We start from the raw sequence: 24,134 nt of genomic DNA on the forward strand, positions 1-24,134 counted from the left end.
CTATCAGAACACTTTATGTGAGTAATTATTTGTTTGAAATAAAAGAAGTGACTGTGTGTGTCTGCATGTGCGTGTATGTACAGGCACGTACAGGTGGATGTATGCAGCAATGGAAGTGGAATGCAGCAGAGCACTTTAACATGCATTAGAACAGCTTGACAAGATTAAGCTATCTATAGGCAGTGAAGCATTTGCTGGAAAAAGTATTTTTTTCCTGAGAGTTTCTGATGTGTTTCACAAAACTCAAACTCAATTTTTTTTACAAATGAAGAAGGAAAGAACACTGTATTTCTCATAATGCAAATTACATGGATTTTGCAATATAAAATGTCACTAATTAGAAGTCATGGTTCAAAGGAATTGTGGTAAAATGTGTAAAGCTAGAATGCTATCTGATAAAATTAGAGCCGATTGTGCTGAAATACTTCTGGACACAATACAGCAGCAGAGCTGCATGACCCCTCGATAGTGCAGCAAACCACAACAGCTATTCATATGGAGTGGAAGAAAAGGAAAAACTCTGCTTATCCATGTCAATTATTGTCCATCAACATGCACATTTATCAGCCCATGTGAAAAGGTTTACAAAAAAAAATTCAAATTCTTTCCTTTACTACTGCCAGAAAAAAAAAGAGTAAAGATGATTTTGATACTGGTAACTCAACAAAGGATTTGTCCATGACCAATAATTCAAGCAGATAATATAAAGAGGCACAGTTTGTATTGTTTATTATAGTCAAACTCAAGCTCTAGTCTACAACAATTTAAAAAATAAAATGCTGTAGCTGCATACAAAATGATGCATTCAGTTAGTGCACTGCATCATTTGCAATGAAGAACAAGTTCACTGAAGCTGAGACTAAAACTTGTTTCAACATGAAATCATCACAGCTGAAAGCAAAAGAAGTGACAGACACCGCAGGCAATAAACTAAGGAAAGGAAAGAAAAAAAAAAGGAAGGCAGGGAGGGTTCAGGTACAGCAGGAAGCAGGTCAGTAGGTCTTCAGAACTAGAAATGTTTTACCTGTCATCCTCTTTCCCTTCCTCAGCTTGATCCTCTTGAGCTTTTTCATCTTGCCCTGAGCCCTTGGTTTCTTCCTGATCACCGTTCTCTGCCACCTCTTGCCCTTCCCCTTTTTCATCAGTTTCTTGCTCCTTTGCTTTTTCCTCCTCCTCCTCTTTTTCCTCCTCCTCAGGAAATATTTCATCTTGTTCATCCCCTTCCAACCCTCCCTCTTTTTTTTCCTCTATATTCCTTGTCCTTCTGAAGTCAACAAAATATTGAGCAAAGCATGCAAAAGGAAAAAAGAAAAGGATAAAGTAAAGTTAGGGCCACAGAGAAGAGCATGCATGGACTCAAAAGAAAGGGAACATAGAAGGAATAGAACAAAAACCAAAAGTGGAAGTAGCCACTAAGTAGCCACATGCTGGCTAGCCCTCCAGCCTGCACCAGAAAAGCTTTACACTGGGATGTTTTCTTAGGACAGCCTGTAAGGCCCTCTTTGAATAGAAGTTGCATAGCAATACATCTCATTTATAAAAGGAAGCATAACCATTGGACAGAAACAATATCCTAACATTGCTCATAGAAACAGATGTTGAAAATATCTTATGAAATACATTACTTCTCTCCAGGGGACAGATCTTTGGCATTGAATTTTGCTGACAGACGTGGGTGGGTTACACCTGCTGAGAAAAATGACTTTCTGTTTGTTCTGCAGTCAAAGCTCCACTGACAGTGCAGGAGGGGCACGCAAAGGAGATGCTTTGCTCACAGACATGCTGAGCACACCTTGCTGACAACTGAGTGGTCTTATGCCTTCTGTTGAGCTGGACCAGGGTCTGTAGTATTAATACAGACTCCTATAACAGTTAGCAGCTCTAGCTTAAAAAGTACATTATCATGTCTCTGGCATTGTCTGTAATTTGATGCTAAGCTTTCTTTTCAGCTATCTTAACTATTTTAAACAACTGTTACTAAGAAGTGCAAAGCTAAGCATGTCTAAGCATGCTTGCTGATAGCATACATTTGTTGCTACAACATATGCTATTGTAACTCAAAATGACTAAACTTTGCTAAAAACAAATACCATAATAAATTCAAAAATCATGAGACGAAAAGGATATTTAAAGCGGTATTGTGCATATTTCCTGCCAACTCCAACTTCAGCAATACATTCTTCTCAATCACAAATACTGAAGCACTCAGTTACTGAAACCCCACAGCTGTGGCTGCCCCAGGGCTCCCTGTGCTCACCTTATTTTCTTGTTTCCCCGGGGCCGCTCTGACTGGACCGACATGTAGCTCGTGCTGCTGAAACGAGAAGCGCTGCTCGTCCGAGACACTGCCGAGACATCGCTGACATCGCTGTCTGAGGACTTGTTGGAAATGTTGTCTGAGCCTCGCTGAGCGTCCCGCCCTGACCGATACTGCAAGAGGAAAGGGACAGAGATGTTGTCAGTGGCACTTCCACAGATCAGCTATGGCGATGCTCCCTGATGGCATCTAAACTGCCTGTGTCACCAGACTGTCTGAATCTTTCAAGTGAAGTTTTTAACTAGTAGAGAATACAAAAAGTGTCTTGCTTCATATTAATTTTATTCTGCTTTGATATCCAATTGAAGTGATTAGCTCTGCGGTTTCATCCATACGTTAACTTGTACAAACATCCAGCTCTCCAAGGGTTTCGCCAACCTGAGCGAAGACGTCTGCCCCATCGCACAGTGCTCTCACCAGCTGTTTCAGCAGTGCACAACAGCACAGTGGGGACTTGGTGACGTGCCTGCAGCTGCTGGGCTCATGAAAGATTGACCAGGAAGCAGATGCACTTCACACTGCCTACAAAAAGCTGTCTCTTTTGGGGCCTAGCCTATTTACCAGAACTTCTGGTTGACAAATGATAGCACTTTTCTTTTTATAAGAATAGATAGATGAGATTATCCAAGTAAAAGACATCATGACGTAGCTCTGCAAACAAGCAAAGCCCATGGCCTTCTGTATTGCAGGTCTGGGAAGTCCGAATGGATGTGAGACCAAAGAAATGGGACTAGAGAGCTAGAGATTATTTGCACTGATAATGAATAGATGCCTCAAATGTTCTCACTTGTGTCCGTATGCTGTCACTGCAAAACCAGCAGGTGACTGGCCATCAGCAGAGGCATATGCACTATTAAGCAGAGCTTAATAGTGCAGAGGTATCCAGGTTTGATTTGACCAAAATATGGCTATTTGTTCTTGATACACCAGTATACTCTAAAGAAATGCTAAGTCTTTGACACTCTGCACTGCACGTTGTGCATATAAAATAAATAGCAGAGATTTTTCCTCTTCCTCTTCATGAGCAGACATTTCTGTGTACACAGCAATGCAGTGGGTTACTATTCATAATCTTTTCAGAAAAACAGTTCCGCAGGACAAACTGTCAATGAGCACCAAGCTGACATCGAATGAGGACAGTCTGAAAATATGTACAGCACAGGCAGGATTTAAAGAAAAAAACCTTGAACTCCTGGGGAGTAGCAATGCTGGGCTCAGATCCTCTTCACAGTTTTTGAAAAACCATACTATGTGCAGTCCACAGATCATTTGCTTCTGTGCTTTACAAGTGATAAGGGACACTGAGAAATAATCAGAAAGACTGCAGCATTTCAGAATAACATTTGAGTACCTGCTAGTAGGTAGGCTAGGATATTGCACTTGGAAATAATGAGTTATCTTGCCTGTTTTAAGACAGATAAATGAACCAAAGACAAGAAAAAATGCTCGAGCAGGTTACACTGCACACCTGCTGTGGGCAATGACCAAGCTCAACCTGGGCTGCATGTCTGCCTAAAATTGTTGCCAATACTGCAGTTGCCTCCCTGATCCATCCTGATTTCCAGTATTTGGGTTCATTTACAGACCTGTCACCACTTTCTTCTTCAGCCCTAAGGTGTAGGAGAGCACTCAGCCAGCCCTAAAGACATAGAGGATCTCTCTGATTACATCATTTAAAGGGTATAACATGTATTGAAGATTTTTTTTTGACACCATTAATATTTTTGTTTGATGAAAATGGTATGTACTTTTACTGATTTGGGAATGTAAAAACAATAATTTAACAACTGTTCTGACCATCAAAGATGGAGGAACATTAAACCTCTCTTGCAGTAATTCTTTTCAAAGAGCAACTGATCAGATTTTTGGAGAATACAAAACAGAGTGCCTTCTGGAATGTGTCTGTACTCATAAAATAACTGAACATCCCAAGGTGAAAGGGATCCACAAGGTGATCCAGTCCAACTGCTGGCTCCACACATGACCACCCAAAATTCAGACTGTGTCTGAAAGTGCTGTCCAAACACTCCTTGAACTCTGGCAGCTCGAGGCCATGCCCATCAGCCTCGCCATTGCTAGCGACCCTACGAAGCACAGTTAGCACTACAATTCTGATGTGGCCATCCTCTGGGGAAATGAGCATAGTATCAGATGTGAATAATTCATGGAATTGTTAACTGCATCCCAATTAAGGGACAAATAATTACTTGTGGTGACCACAGAATGACAGATCTTGACCCTCAGATCCCTCGCAGAGCTCCCCACACAGTCAGTGGAAATGAGCCTTTCCAAATTAAACACTTACAAGCAGCAAAGCCACAAATGCTATCAGCACTGCACGGAATCATTCTGCAGCATGCTCACAGGTTCTAAAACCTGTGGTTATGGTTTCTTCTGCTCTACCTCTACATCTGGAAAAATAACTTTCCAGTTCTTAAAGATACTTTTTTTTTTGTAGAACTGTACTGTGCAAAACAAATCAAACATTTTCATAAATAAAACAATCTAATTGTAGTTTTATTCTTTAAGAAGCCAGCAAGTAGCAATAAAACCTAGTGATAGACATTTAAGAATTGCTATGGCAACAAAAGCAAATTAAAAGCGAGTAATTCCGGAAATATAAGGGGAAAAATGATTACCAGGTTATTACCATGCCTCTTTTTTCTCTGTTATATGTAGGGGTATCTCTCAGAAAGTATTTTAGATTGAGCCAGAGGGCATAGAAATATTATTCGGCCCTTACTATTTCTGGATGTTTTAGGATTGAAATTAACTTCATCTTTTCATATTCGTGTCTTAATATAAAATATTTATTTTTGAAAGCCCTGTGAAATATTTACACATTCTCTTAGTTACAGTCTCACAACTGTTAATATTCTGCCACAGCAAAATCTAGAAAATGAAACGAAATTGTGTACCTTGCCAGATACCTCAGTAAAACAAATCTCTCCAACTCATCCATCAAGTCTATGTCAAATTGTTTTGCTGGTTTCTAACCCCAACAGTGTACTTTTGAACTTACATATAACTTGATTTAGATAAAATCCAGATTGCAATTTTAAGTGTATTGTATGTTAGAGTTCCAGTACCTGCAGCACAAAATGCAAAAGGAAATACTGCTTGTCTGATAGAAGCTATTATGGTATTTCAGTTTTACATCTGTTTCTGAATCTGCAATTCAATATAAGGCAGTTTCCATACTGCTGCCCTGCTCTCTGCCTCAAAAGTAAAATGGCATTTATGTTGTGTGAATATTGATTTTAATGAACCATCCACTTCATTGACTGTAAAATGCAACTTTTTTTTGCACAATTTTACACAATCCTTTCTTCAGTTATTGTGTGGCTAAAGTTGCCCAAAGGCATTAGAACTTCAGAAATTTCTTTTGTTTCCTTGGTCTCATTCCACTGAGTTTTAACTTATTCTTTTTACGCAAAATGTCACCTACTGTATGAGACCAACTGTTAGACTGAAAAGGTCATTCATTATTAATCAAGTGCCATCCACTCACTGAAATACAGCTGCCACATCCCCTCCTGCTGCCCCGCTTGTCCTGCATCTTGCTGCAGCAGCCAGCAAGTTGGGAGCACCCACAAGGGTGCTGTCCCCATAGAATAACCAAATCATTAAGATTGGAAGAGATCACTAAGATCATCTAGTCCAGCTGTCAGCTCATGACCACTGTGCCCACTAACCCATGTCCTCATGGCTAGTTGTTGGCTACAGCAGGACCCAGGCTGGATCCTCTGACCCAACAACTCCCCTCCACACTTTGGTTTCCATCAGTAGAAAGCACGGACATGGAGACAGCAAGGGAATCACAGAATGGCTTGGGTTGGAAGGGACCTCAATGATCATCAAGCTCCAACCCCCCTGCTACATGGAGGACCACCAACCTCTATATCTAATACTAGAACTTCATGTGCTCCCCCCTCCTTGGACCATCATAAGGCCTACTCTGTAGAGAAGCACACCTCTCTACTGTGCAATACTGTTTCTTTTTATTGTTATTATTATTAGCATTATTATTATGTTAATAACAGCTACTGCAGGAGGAAAATTATGTCCCAACTTTCCCTTTGCTGGAAATGTATGTCTGTCTTACTTCAATTGAGACTCACATAATGCAGCCCAGACACCAGACTTTATGACCCATAGTGCAGTAAAACTTCCCTGCCTGCAGATGTTTCAATAGCGGGCAGTGTGCTGCAAGCAGAGGGCTTGATGAAAATGCACCCTGGCATTTTTCATAGTAAGATGATCTTGTCTTATTTTGTTGTGTTGAAGAAAAGAATAAACTTCATGGTTACAGAATCAGGCAAATAAGTTTGAGAGTTACTTAAAATCCTTTCCTCTATAGTAATAAAATCATCAGTTGGAACCAGTAACAAAAAGACATGCTTGGTGTTTGCACCAATACTTTGCGACTGCAATAAATTACTTTCCTGCAGTGATGAATTCAAGATTGTTAAAGTTGAGAAACAAATACCTGCTCTGCCTCCTAATGCAATAGCCCTTGCAGGGCTCCCAGCCTCTTGTTCTGTGACTGCAGGTCACATCCAGTTACAACTACTCTCACACTGTTTCTTGAAAGAAACTGCTTTGGAACTTCTAATTCAAAAGGAGTTTGTATGTTTCCTATTACTTTAATCTACTATTCCCAGTCTTTCATTCTGGACTATATACTCGTGCAGTTTCCAGGCAATTGAAATCGTTGGTCATTTCCACCAATCTTTCTATTTTATAATTATTTTTTTTTCTCTTTTTTACAGCCTAGTCATCAGCTTTTATTTGCTAGCAGCTCCATAGGAACATAAAAATCTGCTCAATGCTTTTACTGATCAAAATGTTGGAAAGACATTTCAGACAATTGTCTATTGTGCTACAAGAAGATGAAAGAACTGCTCTGGATTGTTTTCAATAGCTCTTTGCCTCGATGACAAAAGCTTTTGAGAAGCCTGAGAACAGCAACTGTGTGAAATGTTCTATAATTTTTACTGGAGCTACTGGTTCAAGATCACAGCCTTGAAAGGCACTGCAAATTTTAGTTACCATAGATCATTTGAAGGAATGCTATTAGATTGTTTCAAAATCCTTTGCTGATTGCTGTTCAACGAAGTGTGCCATTTAAAATGAAATGGAACACTTACTTATAAATTTAACAGTACATTTATATAAAATAAAAGATTCTAAGTAATTTTTGCAAAGTGCTGGATACAAACAAGTATGTAGCATGAACATGTCTTTCTGTGTATCTGGCACACAGGTACAGCCAAGATGAGGGTTGTGCTGGAGGCACACACCTGACAGCATTGCCAGGCCTTGGGCAGCAGGCAGTGTGCAGCCTCCACCAGCCCCACTGGAGCTGTGCTGCACGCAGCAGCCCTTGGGCCCTCTGCAGAGTCAAAGACTAACCTGGGATTGCAATTCCTGCACTGCTCTGATATTAAGTATACAGTAAGCTCAGCAGCTGTCTTGGACTCCACCATAAGGAGCTCCAACCAGTTCTAGCTCAGACTCATTCCTTGCTGCCTCCTTGTCCTGGAGCCCAGCCCAGCCTTCCCCCTCTTTTTATTCCTAATTCTTGGATCCTGCTCTCCCAGCCCTGCATTTCTGGCACTGTTTCAACCCTGCCTCCCCATCTTGTCTTGCATTAGGGTCCCTTTGGTCCCCTGGCTCTGGCTCAGCTATGTCTCTTCACATTCTTGAAGTACCAAAAAAGAAAGACCAGAGTCACACAAGGAGTCACCACTCTGGAGCAGTATAATGCTGAGCCAGCAAGCCCAGCTGGATGCACAGGAGTGTCCTGGGGAGGCACTGACCTACAGTCCTCTGTGCTCACATTCCTCAGCTAACATCACTGGGACTGAGTGCACCCTCATCAAGTTTGTGGATGACACCAAGCTGTGTGGTGCAAAGAACATGCCTGAGGAATGGGATGCTATCCAGAGAGACCCATACAGGCTCGAGCAGCCGGCCCATGAGAACCTCACGAGGTTCAATAAAGCCAAGTGCAAGGTCTTGCATCTGGGCAGTCAGCATAAGCTGCGGGATGTAAGGATGGAGCCCTGCTGAAAGGGATCTGGGAGTACTGCTGCATGGTATGCTGAACAAAAGCCAGAAGTGTGCCCTCACAGCCCAGAACACCACCTGTATCATAGGTTGCATCAAAAGAAGCGTGGCCAGCATGGCAAGGGAGGTGATCCTGCCCCTCTACTCTGCGCTGGTGGGGCCTCACCTGGAGTACTGCATCCAGATGTGGGGTCCTCAGTACAGGAGAGACATGGACCTGTTGGAGCACATCCAGAGGAGGGCCACACAAATGATCCAAGGGATGGAACACCTCTCCTACAAGGACAGGCTGAGGGCGCTGTGGCTGTTCAGCCTGGAGAAGAGAAGGCTCAGAGGAGATCTGATAGCGGCCTTTCAGTATCTAAAGAGGGGCTATAAGAAAGCAGGGGACAGATACTGTAGCAGGGTCTGTGGTGACAGGATAATCTATTCTTACAAGTCTTCCACCCTGGACTATGCACTCATGCAGTTTCTAGGCAATTGAAACTGTCAGTCATTGTTCATTGCAGGGGAGTTGAATTAGTTGACCTTCAATGGTCCATTCCAATTCTAACAATTCCACAGTATTTTTTTCTTCATTTTTTGTAACATTTCAGTCTACTACTTCCTTAATCAGAGGAACTGACTATAACCTGGTCTGTAAAACTCACCTCTTAAACCAGCTTAATCTCTTTCCCATAAAGTGAGGCCACTAATTTCTATGCAGTGTTAAAAAACAATGTCTATATTTCTAGCTAGCAAATGGAAAACTAGTATTTCAAGAGTTCTCATGACTCTCCCTTACTGACTTGGTGTCCCCTATTTACTTATTTCACTAACACATGCTCATTTATTACACTCTTAAAAAAGGAGGTCTTAAAACCTACATACCTAAGAATCTTGAGAACCTGATTTCGCTAAGGGGCTAAGCTATGTTGCAAACCACATCCTTCTGTCAAACTAGTAAATGAAAACCGGATAATGAGAAAGATAAAAGTTGAGAGGTGGGCCACTGCAGAAAAAAAGGTAGCCTATGTTGTATTAACTGGAACATAATCAACAGATCAAGGGGAGTGTTGTTCACTCAGCACTCATTAGACCATTAGCCTAGAACATTACATTTCCTACTGAGATGCCATTTACAAGACATGGATAACTGTCTCAAATTGAAGAGAAGAGAATGGACACTGGAAAAAATTACTTCAAGGAAAAGTTAGTCAAGCACCGGAATGGGCTTCCCAGGGAAGTGGTGGGGTCCCTGTCCAAGGAGATGTGTGGAATTGGCACAAAGGGACATGCTATTGCGATGGGACTCGGTAGGTCAATCTTATGGCTGGACATTTCTTGATGTTCCCTCCAACCCAAGTGACTGTCATCCTTGTGGCTAAGGGGATCCTGAAGCTAAAGAAGAAACTGCAGGTGCAGCAGCAACACAGAAACCACCAGTGGATCACTGTTTAAGAAAAACTGCAAGTCTAGATGGAGGTAACCTGGAAGTAAGACAAAAGCAAAAAAAATTGCCTACTTCATGTGGTGCATTTTTTTGAAGAAATTCCTCAGCATACAGTATAAAATAATACAGTAGAATAGAAAATGTTCAGGGATTACATCAAGGAGTACTTACAGGACCTGCAAATATTTGTAAATATAAAAGCAGTAAGGCTTAAGAAGTATTTGAGTCCTTCAATGAGCTTAAGAATTAACTAGCCTACAAAACTTAAACTGCTTTTCTGTCTTCAAAGATCTGTTCCTGCAGACAGCTAGAAAAATTAAGCAGTCTCTCATTCTTACATTATTTTTTATGCACTATGATGTTAGGAAGATCAAGACAAATTCTAATCTTAGCTGCAGTGATAACTACTCTGAAATTAAGAACATCTTGATCTCTACTGATACAGAGATAATTCACAAAGACAGCTGCATCCAGTCTAGGGAATTAAGTGTTCTTTCTTAAAGTTACTTTAAGTCAGGATGACATTTTATTAATTTTGAAAGGAGAAGGTATTGAAAACTTTCTGCTGGGATGTATGAAGTTACCATATTTTAAAAATATTGTCTTGACAATGAAAAATACAATGGGTTAAAATACTTTTTATGGTAAAAATAAGTGAAGGAACCTTGAACAATTTTAAGTGTCATCTTTAAAAACTCAAAAAGCAATTCTAGATTATTTATCCACTGGCGTGAAAATCGAAGGCTTATAACAGTCAAGCACGTATTTCATATTTAATAGAATCATTAAGGTTTGAAAAGACCCCAAAGATCATTTAGTCCACCTACCACCAATACTGCCCACTAACCATGTTCTAAAGGACCTGTTCAGGCCCCTGCTGCTCTTTCCCCCCTACACATGGGGCATTACAGGGGTAAAAAAAGACTTGCTGCTTGCTCCAAAGCTGTCCCAGCTCTGTGCAGGGGTAAAAGCTCGCACAGAGATAGGAAGCAATGGGACAGGGAGCAGCATCCCTTCTTCACAGCTCAAATGCCAGCTCTTACACCTCCTTAGAAAGCTTCATATCCTATTTTCCTTTCCCACTATCCACTGTAATTCCTCCAAAGTTCAATCCAGAGCCACATAAGTATGGCTGTGCTCTTATTACCTGGCAGCACTTGCCCACCACAGCACTTTGTTGCCCAAAATTCCACTGCAAACTGCTTTACATGGGTTGTTTCCACCTATACTTTGCTGTGGTTCTCTTCAATGGGAGAAAAGTGAGTTTCCCACTGCTTTCTATTTGGTTTTACCAGGGGTTTTCACAACTCTCATATTTCTTGCTGCAAATATTCTCCTCCACTTGAACACAGTGGAAGATTCCAAAAAGAGGAAAGTCATCAAAAACTACTTTGGAGTTACAATTCACAGAGAGCTTCAACTTCAAATCATCAAGCTATAGGAACATTACTCGATATATCAAGCTATAATAACAGGAGGTTACTAGCACTGGTCAGCATCCTGGGGTGGTATGCCTGACATACTCCATATAGGTAAATACATACTAAGTAAGACAATTAATTTATATTATTTATCAAGAAAGACAACTGAGATTTTTATGAAGAATTTACAAACACTGGGTATTAATGTAAGATGACCATTTCCATGCTCCTAGCTGATTCTGACAGATTAAACCTGCCTTGACGAGCCAAACCACGGAATGCTCTCACATAGCCAGAATATTTCCAAATACTTGTGAAGAAGAGCAAAGATCTTGAATAAACGAGTCTACCTAATATGAAAGTAAATAAATAAGAACTTCAGAAGAGGAATCCTTTAATTACAATTAAAGGTGAAAGGATGTGCAACAGTCATCCTTTTCTGACATGAAAAAATTCAGAAAAGCAGGAAAAATGGAAAGTAAAACAAGCATATTTTTAAGATTTACTTGAAACAATCGCTCTCCAAATTGCCTTTCATATTCCTGACTTCCTGATTTTTTGACTGCTGCTTAAAACAGCGTAGAGTTAGTCACTAAGCTTCACTTTAGAGGAAGAGGCTCAAAGGCTGGCTTTGTGAGTGTGGGTAATCAACTTTTGATGTAATACTCCTCTCAAAGTTCCCAGCATGTTTTTAATTGCTACATGTTAATTTTTGGACGATCATCTTATACATAGGAAGAAAATTATTTCTAATGGAGATCACCAGTTCTTCAGTATTCCGTAACACTGTGCCCAGATGCACCATCATGGACACTGTCAACTGTAAAAAAATTAATTTTTTCCACTCGTGGTGATTTCACAAAAGTAGGGAGAAACAGAATCAAAATGTACTTCCTGTATTCGCTTCTGTTCCTCAAGTGGTTCATACATCGTTTGTGTCATCACTGCCCTCGCATTTCCTATGGTGCTGCCATCTAGGCAGCAGTTTAATTTTTAAAGAGGATAATAAAGCATGTGTCCTCTTTGGTTTAAGAAGTGCTCAGGTCTCTGGTTATTTTACCTAGCTTCAGCTTCTCCAAGATGTTCCTGTACAAACTCAAGTAATGGAGTTAAACAATATGCATTCTAAAGAGTTCTCACTTAACATTTCCATTATTTATTTTCAGTCACGTGCCTCTCATTAAAAAAAGAAAAAGCAAATAAGAAAGATAGAGAGGCAACCATTTTTTCTTATTTAATCCCAGAAGTCTGCTAAGCATTTCAACAAACCTGATGGTTTGAGAACAAGAGTATGGCGTTGTGCCTTTAACAGAACATTTTCTATGTAACATTGAAACATGACTTTCACCAAATTTGTCCTGGGACACAGCACCATTGAAGGAATTCATGCTGAACAGAACAGCTGGTTTGACACATGGGCCATCTGGTGGGCGCTTATTCCTGTAAGCAGAAGTGCCTAAGGACCATGAGTTATACAAGAATAGGATATAAATGTACCTTTTTGTAAGTCCTTAAATAAACAGAAATCAAAGAGAATAGCCTCAAAAATCATGTATGATTTGAGGGAAGATCCTGTAACTTTTTATTAACCTTTTGTTTTCACTGATCCTTACAATACATTTTGAACAAGTCAAGTACACAATAAATGCATACGCTCAGCCAATCATTTGTCTACATTTTAGGTTTTGTTTTTTTCAAATTCGTATCTAGCTAAGAGAGAAACAAATCTATCGGATGTAGGCAGCACTATCTCCTTTTCTCCCTGTCAACAAGTTAAACTGCTTAGAAAACATTACTTTTCTCTAAAATGTATTTCCTCAGCACCTCCATCCCTGTTATTTTGAGAGGCTGGGAATAAAAGGATGCTGGGAGATCAGGAGCATGCAGACTGCTCCTGGAAAATAAAAAACCTCAGCCCTCTTTTTTCTTCTTGATTCATTATACTTCAGTTCACGAAGATGAAGTAATTAAAACATATATATCACTAATGTCTTCCATGTAACTTCCTACATTTTATAATTATTTAGCTCTTTGCTTGTTTGCAAAGCTAATTTGAATTGACTTTCACAGAAAATATTCAACGTCTACCACCATTACCTACAACTTCAGCTTTACCTCATAAAACTCTTTAGCAGCAGGATACTCATATGGAACATTTCCAGAAAACAAAGACAAAATAATTCAAGTGAAACTGCACAGGGAATGTAAATCATTTCACAAAGCAGTTACCTATGTGGGAACTATTCCTGGGGTCAGTAACTTCTTGTAAACATTTCTGAAGATCTCTGATGTGAATGAATTTTAATAACCCTGAACGTTCTTTTGATTTTACAGATGTTTTTTTTAGCATAGCATTAGCATTTCTGAATTCTTGTGACTGCAAACCAGCTTAGAGCGGAAAAGCAAACATTTCTATCATTGTCTCCTAAAAAACACCCAAGCTACCTCTTTAGAATTCTCGAAACTAAAACTCAGCCTGTTTACCAGAAATGAATTGACGTTATCTTCTATTACACATAGAAAATCTTGTCAGTGTTTTCGACTTTGTTTTTAGAAAATCATATGCAAGCTAAGTAATGTGCAGATACTAATAATTCGCTACTTGCTTCAGATTAAACTGCAGAAGTACGCAGATCACTGGAATTGTTTTTCACCTGATGTCATCTGTCATTCTAGGAAGAAAAAAAACAGGGTGATGCATCCTTTTTTTTGTAAAATTTAATAGATTCCAGATACTGTATGTAAGGAAGCTAATAGAAATCCCTTTAAAGATTTGACATAGTTTGAAGGCAAAAGATATACCAAAAGATATACATGACAGAACTGTTGCCTATATGATAGATGAATTTTTTCTCAGGATACACTGGCTTTGGAGGAAACACAATTTCCAAATGGCTTTTCACATATGATACTCAAGCTTATTAAATGAAAATATACATATTCAAGGCAAAGATTTGGAACAATATTTATCTAGGGGAAAAGATGAGGTTCTGTTTATGTAGATCTTATTTTAACTTAATTTGTAATTTTATCTTGAATTTAATGTTATACTTTCTCAGAATACTACTAGTAAAATGAGTTTGCTGCAATAACGTAACTATTTTACAGTCTACTTTATACTGTAATAAAAAGAGAATGGGGTACATCATTACTTTGTTCAAAAGTAGGGCTTGAATTTTCAGAATGGCTTATTTTTTTCTTTTTTTTTTTTTCTTTACTTTCTTGTTATTATTCACCTATTCTAGGCTGCCACTGAAATCACTGGTAAAGCAACGACTTCCATCTGTAGGAGCAGGATAATATTATTTCTTATTTATCACTATGGACAATATTCTATTTGCTAACACTACATCAATACTAATGCCTATAAGCTTAGACTTTACTTCCAAATGAAAGTCAGAACCAACAAAATTTAGAATGGCCTCAGAGGTAATTCTGTCCTTTAGTAACCTTTAGTAATTTTCACCAGAAGTGTTGCTGAAGGCATGAAGTCTTTACAAAGGAAATAATTCTCAATTCTGAGCCTGAAGTTGCTGACCCTACTTTGATTAACTCCCTTGTCTGCTTTTACAGAAAAACATTAGTGTGCTTCATATACATCTAAATTCTTCACCTGTACTACCTGCAGTATGGATGCTTGCAGCCACAAAGCTGCTAAAACAAACTGCAAGAGCTTCCATATTTAAGATACTCCAGAAAAAGAACTAAAAAACTGCAATGCCTTGGGCAAATCCCATGGAGACACAAAGCATTTTTATTGCATGATGATAGATGGCAAAAAAATCCTCAAATCCAAAAATCTGAACTTCAGGCTAAGGTTGGTAAACTGGCAAAATTACCACTGATTTCTCCGGGGCAGCTGTCAAAGAAGAACAACCCTCATAATACAAATAGATCAAAGCAAAGCAAAGACACGACCAAAGCAAACTCTGGGTGAACCCCCTCCTGAGGTATGCCAGGAGCGGCTGGAGCTGGTGCTGGTGGCGGAGCTCCACGAGCTGTGGCAGACAGGGAGGTCGGGGTGGGAGGTGATGGGGCAGCCAGAGCTCTCCTGCATGTTGTCCCTGCCCTGTGCTTGGGGGACAACCCAAGTGCGGGCTGTGGCTGTGGTCTCTGAACCACCCCTGTGAGGCAGGTCCTGCTTTTTTCTCATTTCGAATCCTGAGCAGTTAAGCAGGCTCCTTGCCAGCACTGCACTGGGATTTCAGGTGCATCCATTCCAACTGAACGAAATGCTTTCCTTGGTTCCTCAAGGTCAATAACCTAGCAGTGGATTTAGCAAGCATGTTTCTGGCTGAGCTGGAACAATGGCTCTGCCCATGTCATCTTCCAAATATGAATTACCAACTAGTCTGCCTGGCACAGACTTAAGGAGCATAAACTGCTGCTAGATGTGATGCATATTATTATGGACTATTATTCTAATTTTTGGGGGCTTCCTGCCTATTGTAGCAATTCAATTAACTTCCCACATCCCTCATTTTTGAATGTTACTACAGCATTTAGTACATATTTCCCAGTTAATTTTCTTTCTTGTTTTCTCTGAATCTTCTCATCCATTATCTGCATAATATCAGTTCCAGTACATATTAGAGAATTAACTCAAAACACAGTCACAGTACTTGGTACATGAATTGTTATTCAGTTCAATTGCATCTCGGAACTTTACTGCTTAAATTGAGGGGGGAAAAAAACATAAACAGAAATAATTGAGTTTACTATGAAAAGATAACTGCTCAGAACCCAAAGAGACAATCAGTTTAGCAATTCATGGACCTATATCAAACAGTTCTCTGAGGAAAACATGTTCTATTACAAAAAGGATAAAAGGATTCAAGATAAAATGCAGTGATTATTCTCACTGGAAATTAGTCAGGACAGCATTCAAGTGATTTTTAAATGTGATTTTTAATGGAATAGCTACAACTACTTCATTGAAGCTGGCTTTTGGTGGAAATCTGTTGATAGGCATTTTGATAAATACTTCATATACATCAGTTTGATGTAATTAAACTGAATATTTTATTTTTTATTTTCAGGACTCATTTTTTTTTTCTCTTTGAGATTCGTCCTAGCATTACAGCATACATTATGTACATTTTATTATGTATTTAACCTTTGTTATCCAGACATACAATAAGCTTACACAAAAACTTAGAAAATGGCTGATAGCACAAAGCAACAGCAGACAGCTCGAGGCAGCCAGTACTGGTCCATTTAATCTGTTTATATTGCAGCCATCACCATGATGACTGAATGCAGTATTTGTCTTGACCGTGGTATAACATGTCAGACTACCCTAAACCTCTGCTAGAGACACAGATACTCAAGATGCAAAAATAAATTAGAAAAGCATCCAAATTAAAGTAGATTAAAAGGGAGCTTGAACTAAATGAAGGAGAAACATGGCAGCTTGGCACCACTATATAAGACAAATTATTTCTCAGATTTTGGATATCACTAAAGAAAAACCTGCTGGAAATTTCACCAATCCACATCTATATTCAATGTCACTGAGCTGTTTTTAACTCACCAGCAAAATACAAGAGTGCAATAAAAACATCAGTGAAACAAGATGTTTCCCACATTACCAAGACTATACAGATCAAGTATAGGATTCTGAATTTATTTAATCTTCCTGGCTTTTTAAGTCTTGTAATTAATCTTAAAATCCTGTATTTCTAGGAACAAGGACTACAGTGTCATTGGTTTATTCTATAAATATTAAAATTATTTAAAATACAATACTTGATTGAAAGTATAACTGCTATCAGCACTACAAGAAAGAGAGATTCTCTATCTCGCTTAGTAGAAATCCTCAGAGATCGCAGAAGAGCACAAACTATCAATCGGGTAACCTGACTGCCACAGCCACTCACTGCACTTTTTGGAGGAAAAAGGCAGCTCTTGGACAATTGTGCACATTGTGACCAGCCTGGGAGCAAAGGAGACCTGCTTCACACTCAACCTTTTCACCAGCCAGACTGCTGATCCTGCTTTTTGCACATTCCCACACCCAGGCAGTCCGTAAGGATGGTCCATCCCATCCCATGGCCATCTCCTTTTCTTTTCCTCAGATCATTCACCATAAGCTTTATTTATTCTCCTCTCCTATGACTGTAAAGATGGCCATCTAAGTGGCCCAGGCTGAACAGTTGCAACGTTTTGGCACCTGCATGCTCCAAGGGCATTTTCGCTGTGTCTGTACTTGTCAAATGAAGAGAACACATGTTTAAGCCTTCCTTGTCACAGGCTAATTTGTCTTGGTCTTGCTAAGGCTTGAGAAGATCACAAAGGAGCATTCTGCCCTGTCATGTACTACTCTCCTACACTAGACACAGAATTATGCTTATATAATTATGATGCACAGTATCTGGAATTCTAAATCTTGAAACATGACTATTGATTAAAAGGTACTGAGCATGACAGGTAGCTCATGATGTAGAGTCTTACCATCAATATGAATCATTAAAGCAGAAGTTGAAAATTTCTCCTTGGTGTTTTCTATTACTCCTTTTTTGGTGTTCTCTTTTCTATATTTGGCTAAATATTCTCTTCACCTGCTTGCTAAAAATTCAGATTTTATCTTGTCTTCTACTGTTTATACCCCAATTTTGTTTCTTGTTGCTTTAGTATATTAAATCCTTAATTGATATGCTAATTACTAAGTTATATAACTGGATTTCTGTATGCCTATTTGTAGGTCATTGTCTTCTCCCAGTAAAACAAAATGAGCCTCATACTTTTACATTTAAATGTGTCATCTAGTTGCCAGTCTCTGTTTTACATTTCATACTGCAGAAAACAACCACATTTCATTATTCTATTCTAACTCCTGTATAAACAACCTCTTTTATTCTGACATGCAATATTTTTAATTACTGATATCCCTTGGAGAGGATAATAGGGCTTCAGTTGATGGAGGTATCACTTCATCTACACTGAGTTCATACTGCAAACTATCTTCTCACTTTTTGTTCAGTAATAACAAAGTCCTTCAGCTTTCCCCAGTCAACCCACTGATCACATCCTACTCATGGCAGCAATAAGACAGGCACACTATGACTCCTTCCACCTTTTTCCTTTCATCTGTCAGCAGGGATTCATGAACCTGAGCAGTAATGGGAATGGCCAGCGGCAGGAGTTACCAGCTACAGCACCATCAATTGATTTGCCTGCCAGGAGAGCTAATGGAAGCAGCACCAAGCAAAAAGAAAGAGAAGTTGTAAGAGGTAGTTTGGGAATCAGCTTCAAAAGCCAGCTAAACCAAAGGTGACCAAAACAAACCCAGTATACTGCTGGCTCAGCCTCTCTAGATGATGATCTTGGCTCTTCCCTCTACTCAGCATTTCATCTTGCTGGAATACATAAGAACTAGGAAGCCTAGTTTTTATGCAAAAGAATAAACTAGCCTTAGAAATATTCTTGAAGAAAATTACAGGCTAATGTTGCACAATCATAATATGGCAAACAGCTGTACTTTTCCCTAGTAGAAAGCTCTCATGCTCCTGTGTTTTTTTCTGCGTCACCAGAACCTGTCAACTTTCACCAGCCCTAAAATTCAGACTTCAGCATCTATTCCTGTACAACTCTACTAGTACTCAATACTCAGAATAACCATTTGTTATAATACCAAAAATACTTTTATCATGGAATCATAGAATGGCCTGGGTTGAAAAGGACCACGATGACCATCTCGTTTCTACCCCCTGCTATGTGCAGGGTCGCCAACCACCAGACCAGGCTGCCCAGAGCCACATCCAGCCTGGCCTTGAATGCCTCCAGGGATGGGGCATCCACAACCTCCTTGGGCAACCTGTTCCAGTGTGTCACCACCTTCTGTGCGAAAAACTTCCTCCTAATATCTAACCTAAACCTCCCCTGTCTCAGTTTAAAACCATTCCCCCTTGTCCTATCCACCCTTGTCATACCCTTTCCTGTTTATATTCTCCCTTCAAATATTGGAAGGCCACAATGAGGTCTCTCTGGAGCCTTCTCTTCTCCAAGCTAAATAAGCCCAGTTCCCTCAGCCTTTCTTCACAGAAAAAATCATATCCTTTATACACCTATTATTTTTCCTCTCATAACTCCCCAGTAGCAAATGTGTTTATATGAAAATCAAATATGTTTTTTGATTTCCTTAATTCTGTCCCAAAATCAGACCAAAGCAACTTTTCCATGTAAGAAAAGAACTCTTACACAATGCATGTATGACCTGCTAAACTCATGCACTCAAAACACTATGGAAACAAAAGACTTAGTTTTAAAAAAACCGATGAGCCATGTATGCCAATAATAAAAATACAATCTGCAATTACATCAGCCACTAGAAAAGAAAAAACACAAAGGAAGGTCAGTTTCTTATTTTAACTGCTTCTACGAACACACATCACAATAAACTTTTCTCACCAGCTTCGTAATGTATGACTGTACATCACACCAGCACATAAAGATTCCTGTACTGCCTTCCAGATGCAAAACAAAACCAGGTAACTATTTTAATATTGTCCTAATGCTGCTACTAGATCTTTTGCTTTCTCAGCAAGGAGGGGTGTTTCTCTCTTAATGTAGGGACACTCAGTTGCTCTTTATTTCATTATAAAGAAAGACATAAAACAGAAATACAAAAAAAAATTGTATTTGCTAGCTGTCCTGAATGTCACCTAATGCTTAGTTATTGACATTTTTCTCAGGCATGACACACATGATGACCTGCTGTGCCAGCAGACAGTACAAAAAAGTCAAAGTCACTGTATAGTACATTGAACAGGAGATTTCACTCAGCATTTTTACATATGTGCTTTAGTTCATGATTCCAGGAGAATTTCTGAAGACATTAGGTAGATAAACTGTACTTACTCATTTTCTGCCTCTAAATGATATAAACGCTCAATTAAAGAAAACTGAAGCAGTGAAAAAATGAAGACAGATCTCTCATACAACAAATGAGAGTTATGGTTCTGACATAGCTTAAAAACTAGAATTTTAAGAATACTTTTTAAATTAATACATATAGGTGAACAATCCGTGTTCCATGAGTTCAGAGATAGAATAAATAACTCATTTCCAAATACTGAAACTACACTTTGGCAGAAGAGTAAATTAATTGTTTATTTCTGGAGACAAATTGTTTGATGTGTGCAATCAATAAACCACCATTTTCATAAAAGAAATCCATTAAAATTTTCCTCTTTAATACATTCCAATAATATTGTAGGTCAATTTTTAATAAAAAAATGGTAGAAAATGTATAGTGAGACTCAATAATATGGTGTGGGTGAAATGATAAAATAAGGTAGGAAATACTCCATTAAGTAATTATATTCTATTCAGCTTCCTCACATCAGAGCCCATTTATTCTCTTTACTCCATACCAGTTCTCCTTCTGACTCAAATTTCAGTCAAGCAATGAGGGAGCAGGGAAATCAGCAGAGTAAGTCTGATTATACATACAATACACAAATTCGTATTTTTATGGTACATACAATCATAACAGTCATGAGGTCTGCTCGCAGTACCTCGCTCACCTGGAAGAAGTAACACTTTTCAAAGCAGACAATATAGACACGTGAAAATAATTTTGTCACGTCAACACAAAGCAAGCATCTAGGCATGTCAGCATTCCAAGCCCCTCCCATGCATTAATCAAAAATCCTGTCTTCTGTACTAAAAAGTGAGGGGAAAATATGCAAAAAATCAAGCAGCACATCTATAGAGTTAAAATGTTTCAGAGGTGGTTTTTTGTTTTGCTTTGTCAATTCTGTTTATATTAATAGTTTTGTCCATTTTGTCAGGGTTTTGAAAAAAACTTCCGCTATTTTCCCAAAAATGAATCACTTTTGTTTTGTTTTCAAAAGGACTTATCTTGAGTAAGTTAGTCTACATTATCTGCAAAACAAATAATACTTAACAGATTTAATGATATTTTGCCTTCAAATATTAAAAAGCTGGCTTTAAAATCACTGCTGATCTTTTAAGGAAAGGAATGATATCCTGGAAATAAAGACTGAAAGAGATTTCTCTTCCTCAAACAGCTTTTGTAGGTCAGAAGTCTCGTGTTTCTCACTTACAATCTGACCTTAATTAATGAAGTATTTTACAGGACACTAAATTATTTTTGTATAATAGAATTTAAATTGAAAACATCTTGATTATTTTAATTAACACAATGTATATGACATGACCCTGTTCCAGATAGCAGGAAATTTTAGATAATATACTTGGGGCTGTACTACGACACAACGATTCAGAATTCTGGCACATAGCCACAATCGGTGTACAAGACCGCGCTGATGTACAGAGCACCTTTCCATCAGCTGCATTGCCCTTATTAAATGAAGTAACACTATAACTTCTCATTTTCAGTAGACCAAGATAACCTTGTGTTCACCTTTTTGAACCCACGGACAGGTTTCAATAACTCTCACTACATGTACCACTTAATAAACCTCTTCCTTCCTTCTCTTTGAGCTTTTAAATCATGACCCTACTGTTCATTCCAGTAGGTAATTACAGTGCCATTTTTATTTGGTTTAACTAATCTTTCTTAAATTTTAACAATCAAGAACATTCTGCATTAAGAATTTTACTGCACTCTTGCGATAATTTTATTACAGACAGGAAAGAATCTTCTACTGAAGAAATTACCTCCCATTCATCTATTATTTTCTAAAAGTAACATTTAACATATTTTGTTGCTTTTCAAAACAAAACTCCCTTGCCTTAGAATGATAATCTTGTTCCAGCCTGGAATCTGATCCTGCTACCTGTTTGTACTTGCTCATTTTCATTTGTCGGTTTCTCTCTTCTATATCCATCGAACCTGTTGAGTTAAAAATAAATAAATAAATAAATAAATAAAGTAGTCTTCAATTCCAAGATCAACATTATTCTCATAAAAGTATTAACAGAAATGAAATCTGATTTATTTAAATTATGACATAAATAATTTTACTTTCTGAATTACAATTTTGAAGAAAACCAGAAACTTCTAAAAGAAGGAAAACTGTATCTGAGTAAGTACTTCAGCAGAGACTTATTAAGCATTGGATTATCTGCACAAGTCAAATAAACCCAACATTGTAGAAGAAATGGATGTAAATGGAATAGAACGTTTCCACAGAACAGAATTTTACTACAAAAATATTCAAGAGAAATTCAGTCTTCCATTAAAATCAAAAAAGGAATGCAAACATCTTTGTGTTTATTTTGGGGGGAGGTCCTAGTTCTTTATTTTTTGTGTGTGACACAAGCATTTTCGTACTGAATTACTGATCAAATAACAACCACGGCCTGTCAGAGCTGCTGTTTACCATGTAAGTTCACTCTTATTTTGCTCAAAATATTTTAAAGTGATAGAAAGGAATGATAAAGAGCCATCCAGTGGTATCACTGTATTACATTCTAATGACACAAAACTTCAAGAATGATTTCAGGATTAACTATTCTTGGACCAAATACATGATTAATCAAAGTAGAGATGGGTACTTAAAATATGACTCAGGCACCAACTGTTTTCTGCCAATTGGTACAGCACAATTTCCTAAGCAAAATAATAAGGAAGTAAGTGCCAAAGCTGAAGTGGAAGTGTGAGAAACAGAAACAGAAAAATGAGAGGAAGAGAGCAGCTCAGAAGTAAAAAAAAAAAAAAAAAAAAAAAAGGTTGTTCAACAAAACATAGCAAAACATAGTTATCTACTATACACACAGACGCTTGATTCTCTTCCTCTTCAACATGTTATAATGCCCCAAATTCTAAAAAGGACTTATTCATTTATTTTTTCAGACTGCCATTTATCTTAAACTTTCTGTATTTTTAACCCAAAGGTTGCTTAGGATTAGATTTTCAGAATCCCATTAGTCAAAAATGGTAGCTTTTATACTTCATATTCATTTAACAATCTTTACTGTCATCTGTGGAACTAGGACTGGAATATTAGATACCAGTGTTTACTCTGCAAATAAGACTTAAAATCTAAACCTTAAAGTCACGATCTAATAGTAAAATGAGACTTTCCATGGGGCCTTTGCAGTGCTTCTTAGCTTTGTATTTTCCTTCTGTGCAATGTAACAACAGTAGCACGTTATCAGGAGAAAAGGCCTTCCAGATACATCTTGCAATACCCCATGGAAAATCCAGAAGGGAGAGGGCAAGAAGAGGGCTAAACTGTACTGTTATCTATAAACCCTTCAGCTTCTGAATTCTGTATTCCAGCTCTCCCTCTGTATTCCTTACAAAGTGAGTGAAAAGACTTCACATAAATCTTTGAGAGATGTGAATCAATAAAAATGAATGAAAAAGAGTAAGTAGTGTTTCATAGGAAGAGATATAACAGAAAATACAACTGCAGGTGAAAATTCCTAAAATAAAACATAGCTGGTTTCTCCTGTTGCTATTTACCTCAACCATTAAATGTGCCTCATCAATACCTGCCAAGTTATCCTTAAGCTGCAGCTATTTTACTAAGGCTTTGGTTTTAAAAACAATATAATATTTTCTCTTTAAAACAGAAACTCTGAGCTGCAAACTGGTACTTTTCTTCAGCGAACAGAAATATTTCTGAAGTAAAATAATCTAACTTCTTTTGTATAAAGAAATAAATCACTCTTTACTGAAATTATGCTAAAAATCCACTTGTATTCCTCAATAATGCAACAAAGGAAATGCTTTTCAACACCAAGTTAGTCTTGTGAATTTTTCTTACAAATTTTTCATATAAAATTATCACATTCTCTGTCCACAGACAGCCTGCTAACCTGCAGTAAATGACAAGGAGTGGTGGAATAACTCCTCCTGATCACACATTAACACTTTCACAATTACTTGAGCAAACATTCTTTCTTTTCTATGATCTATGGGTAGATGAAAGACAGGTTTCCACAAATTCAACTG

At 38.3% G+C, this 24,134-nt stretch overlaps 1 protein-coding gene across 37 annotated transcripts in view; it reads right to left on the reverse strand.

Annotated features, from left to right (window-relative positions):
- Positions 1-24,134, reverse strand: part of RIMS2 (regulating synaptic membrane exocytosis 2) — a 437,579-nt gene that overhangs the window by 64,662 nt on the left and 348,783 nt on the right. For 16 of the 37 annotated variants that reach the window (XM_042839666.1, XM_042839664.1, XM_042839668.1 and 13 more), the window contains 2 exons: positions 21,964-22,064; positions 2,258-2,430 (listed from right to left, as the gene is read on the reverse strand). The exons of the other annotated variants lie outside the window; for them this stretch is intronic. In XM_042839666.1, the coding sequence (XP_042695600.1) occupies positions 2,258-2,430; positions 21,964-22,064 (274 nt within the window). The remainder of the gene's footprint in view (positions 1-2,257; positions 2,431-21,963; positions 22,065-24,134) is intronic. 37 annotated transcript variants of the gene reach the window in all.

The sequence above is a fragment of the Centrocercus urophasianus genome, unplaced genomic scaffold, assembly GCF_019232065.1.
Source record: "Centrocercus urophasianus isolate 14NV4802_14NV808 unplaced genomic scaffold, USGS_Curo_1.0 seq_11, whole genome shotgun sequence".
Classification (NCBI taxonomy): Eukaryota; Metazoa; Chordata; class Aves; order Galliformes; family Phasianidae; genus Centrocercus; species Centrocercus urophasianus.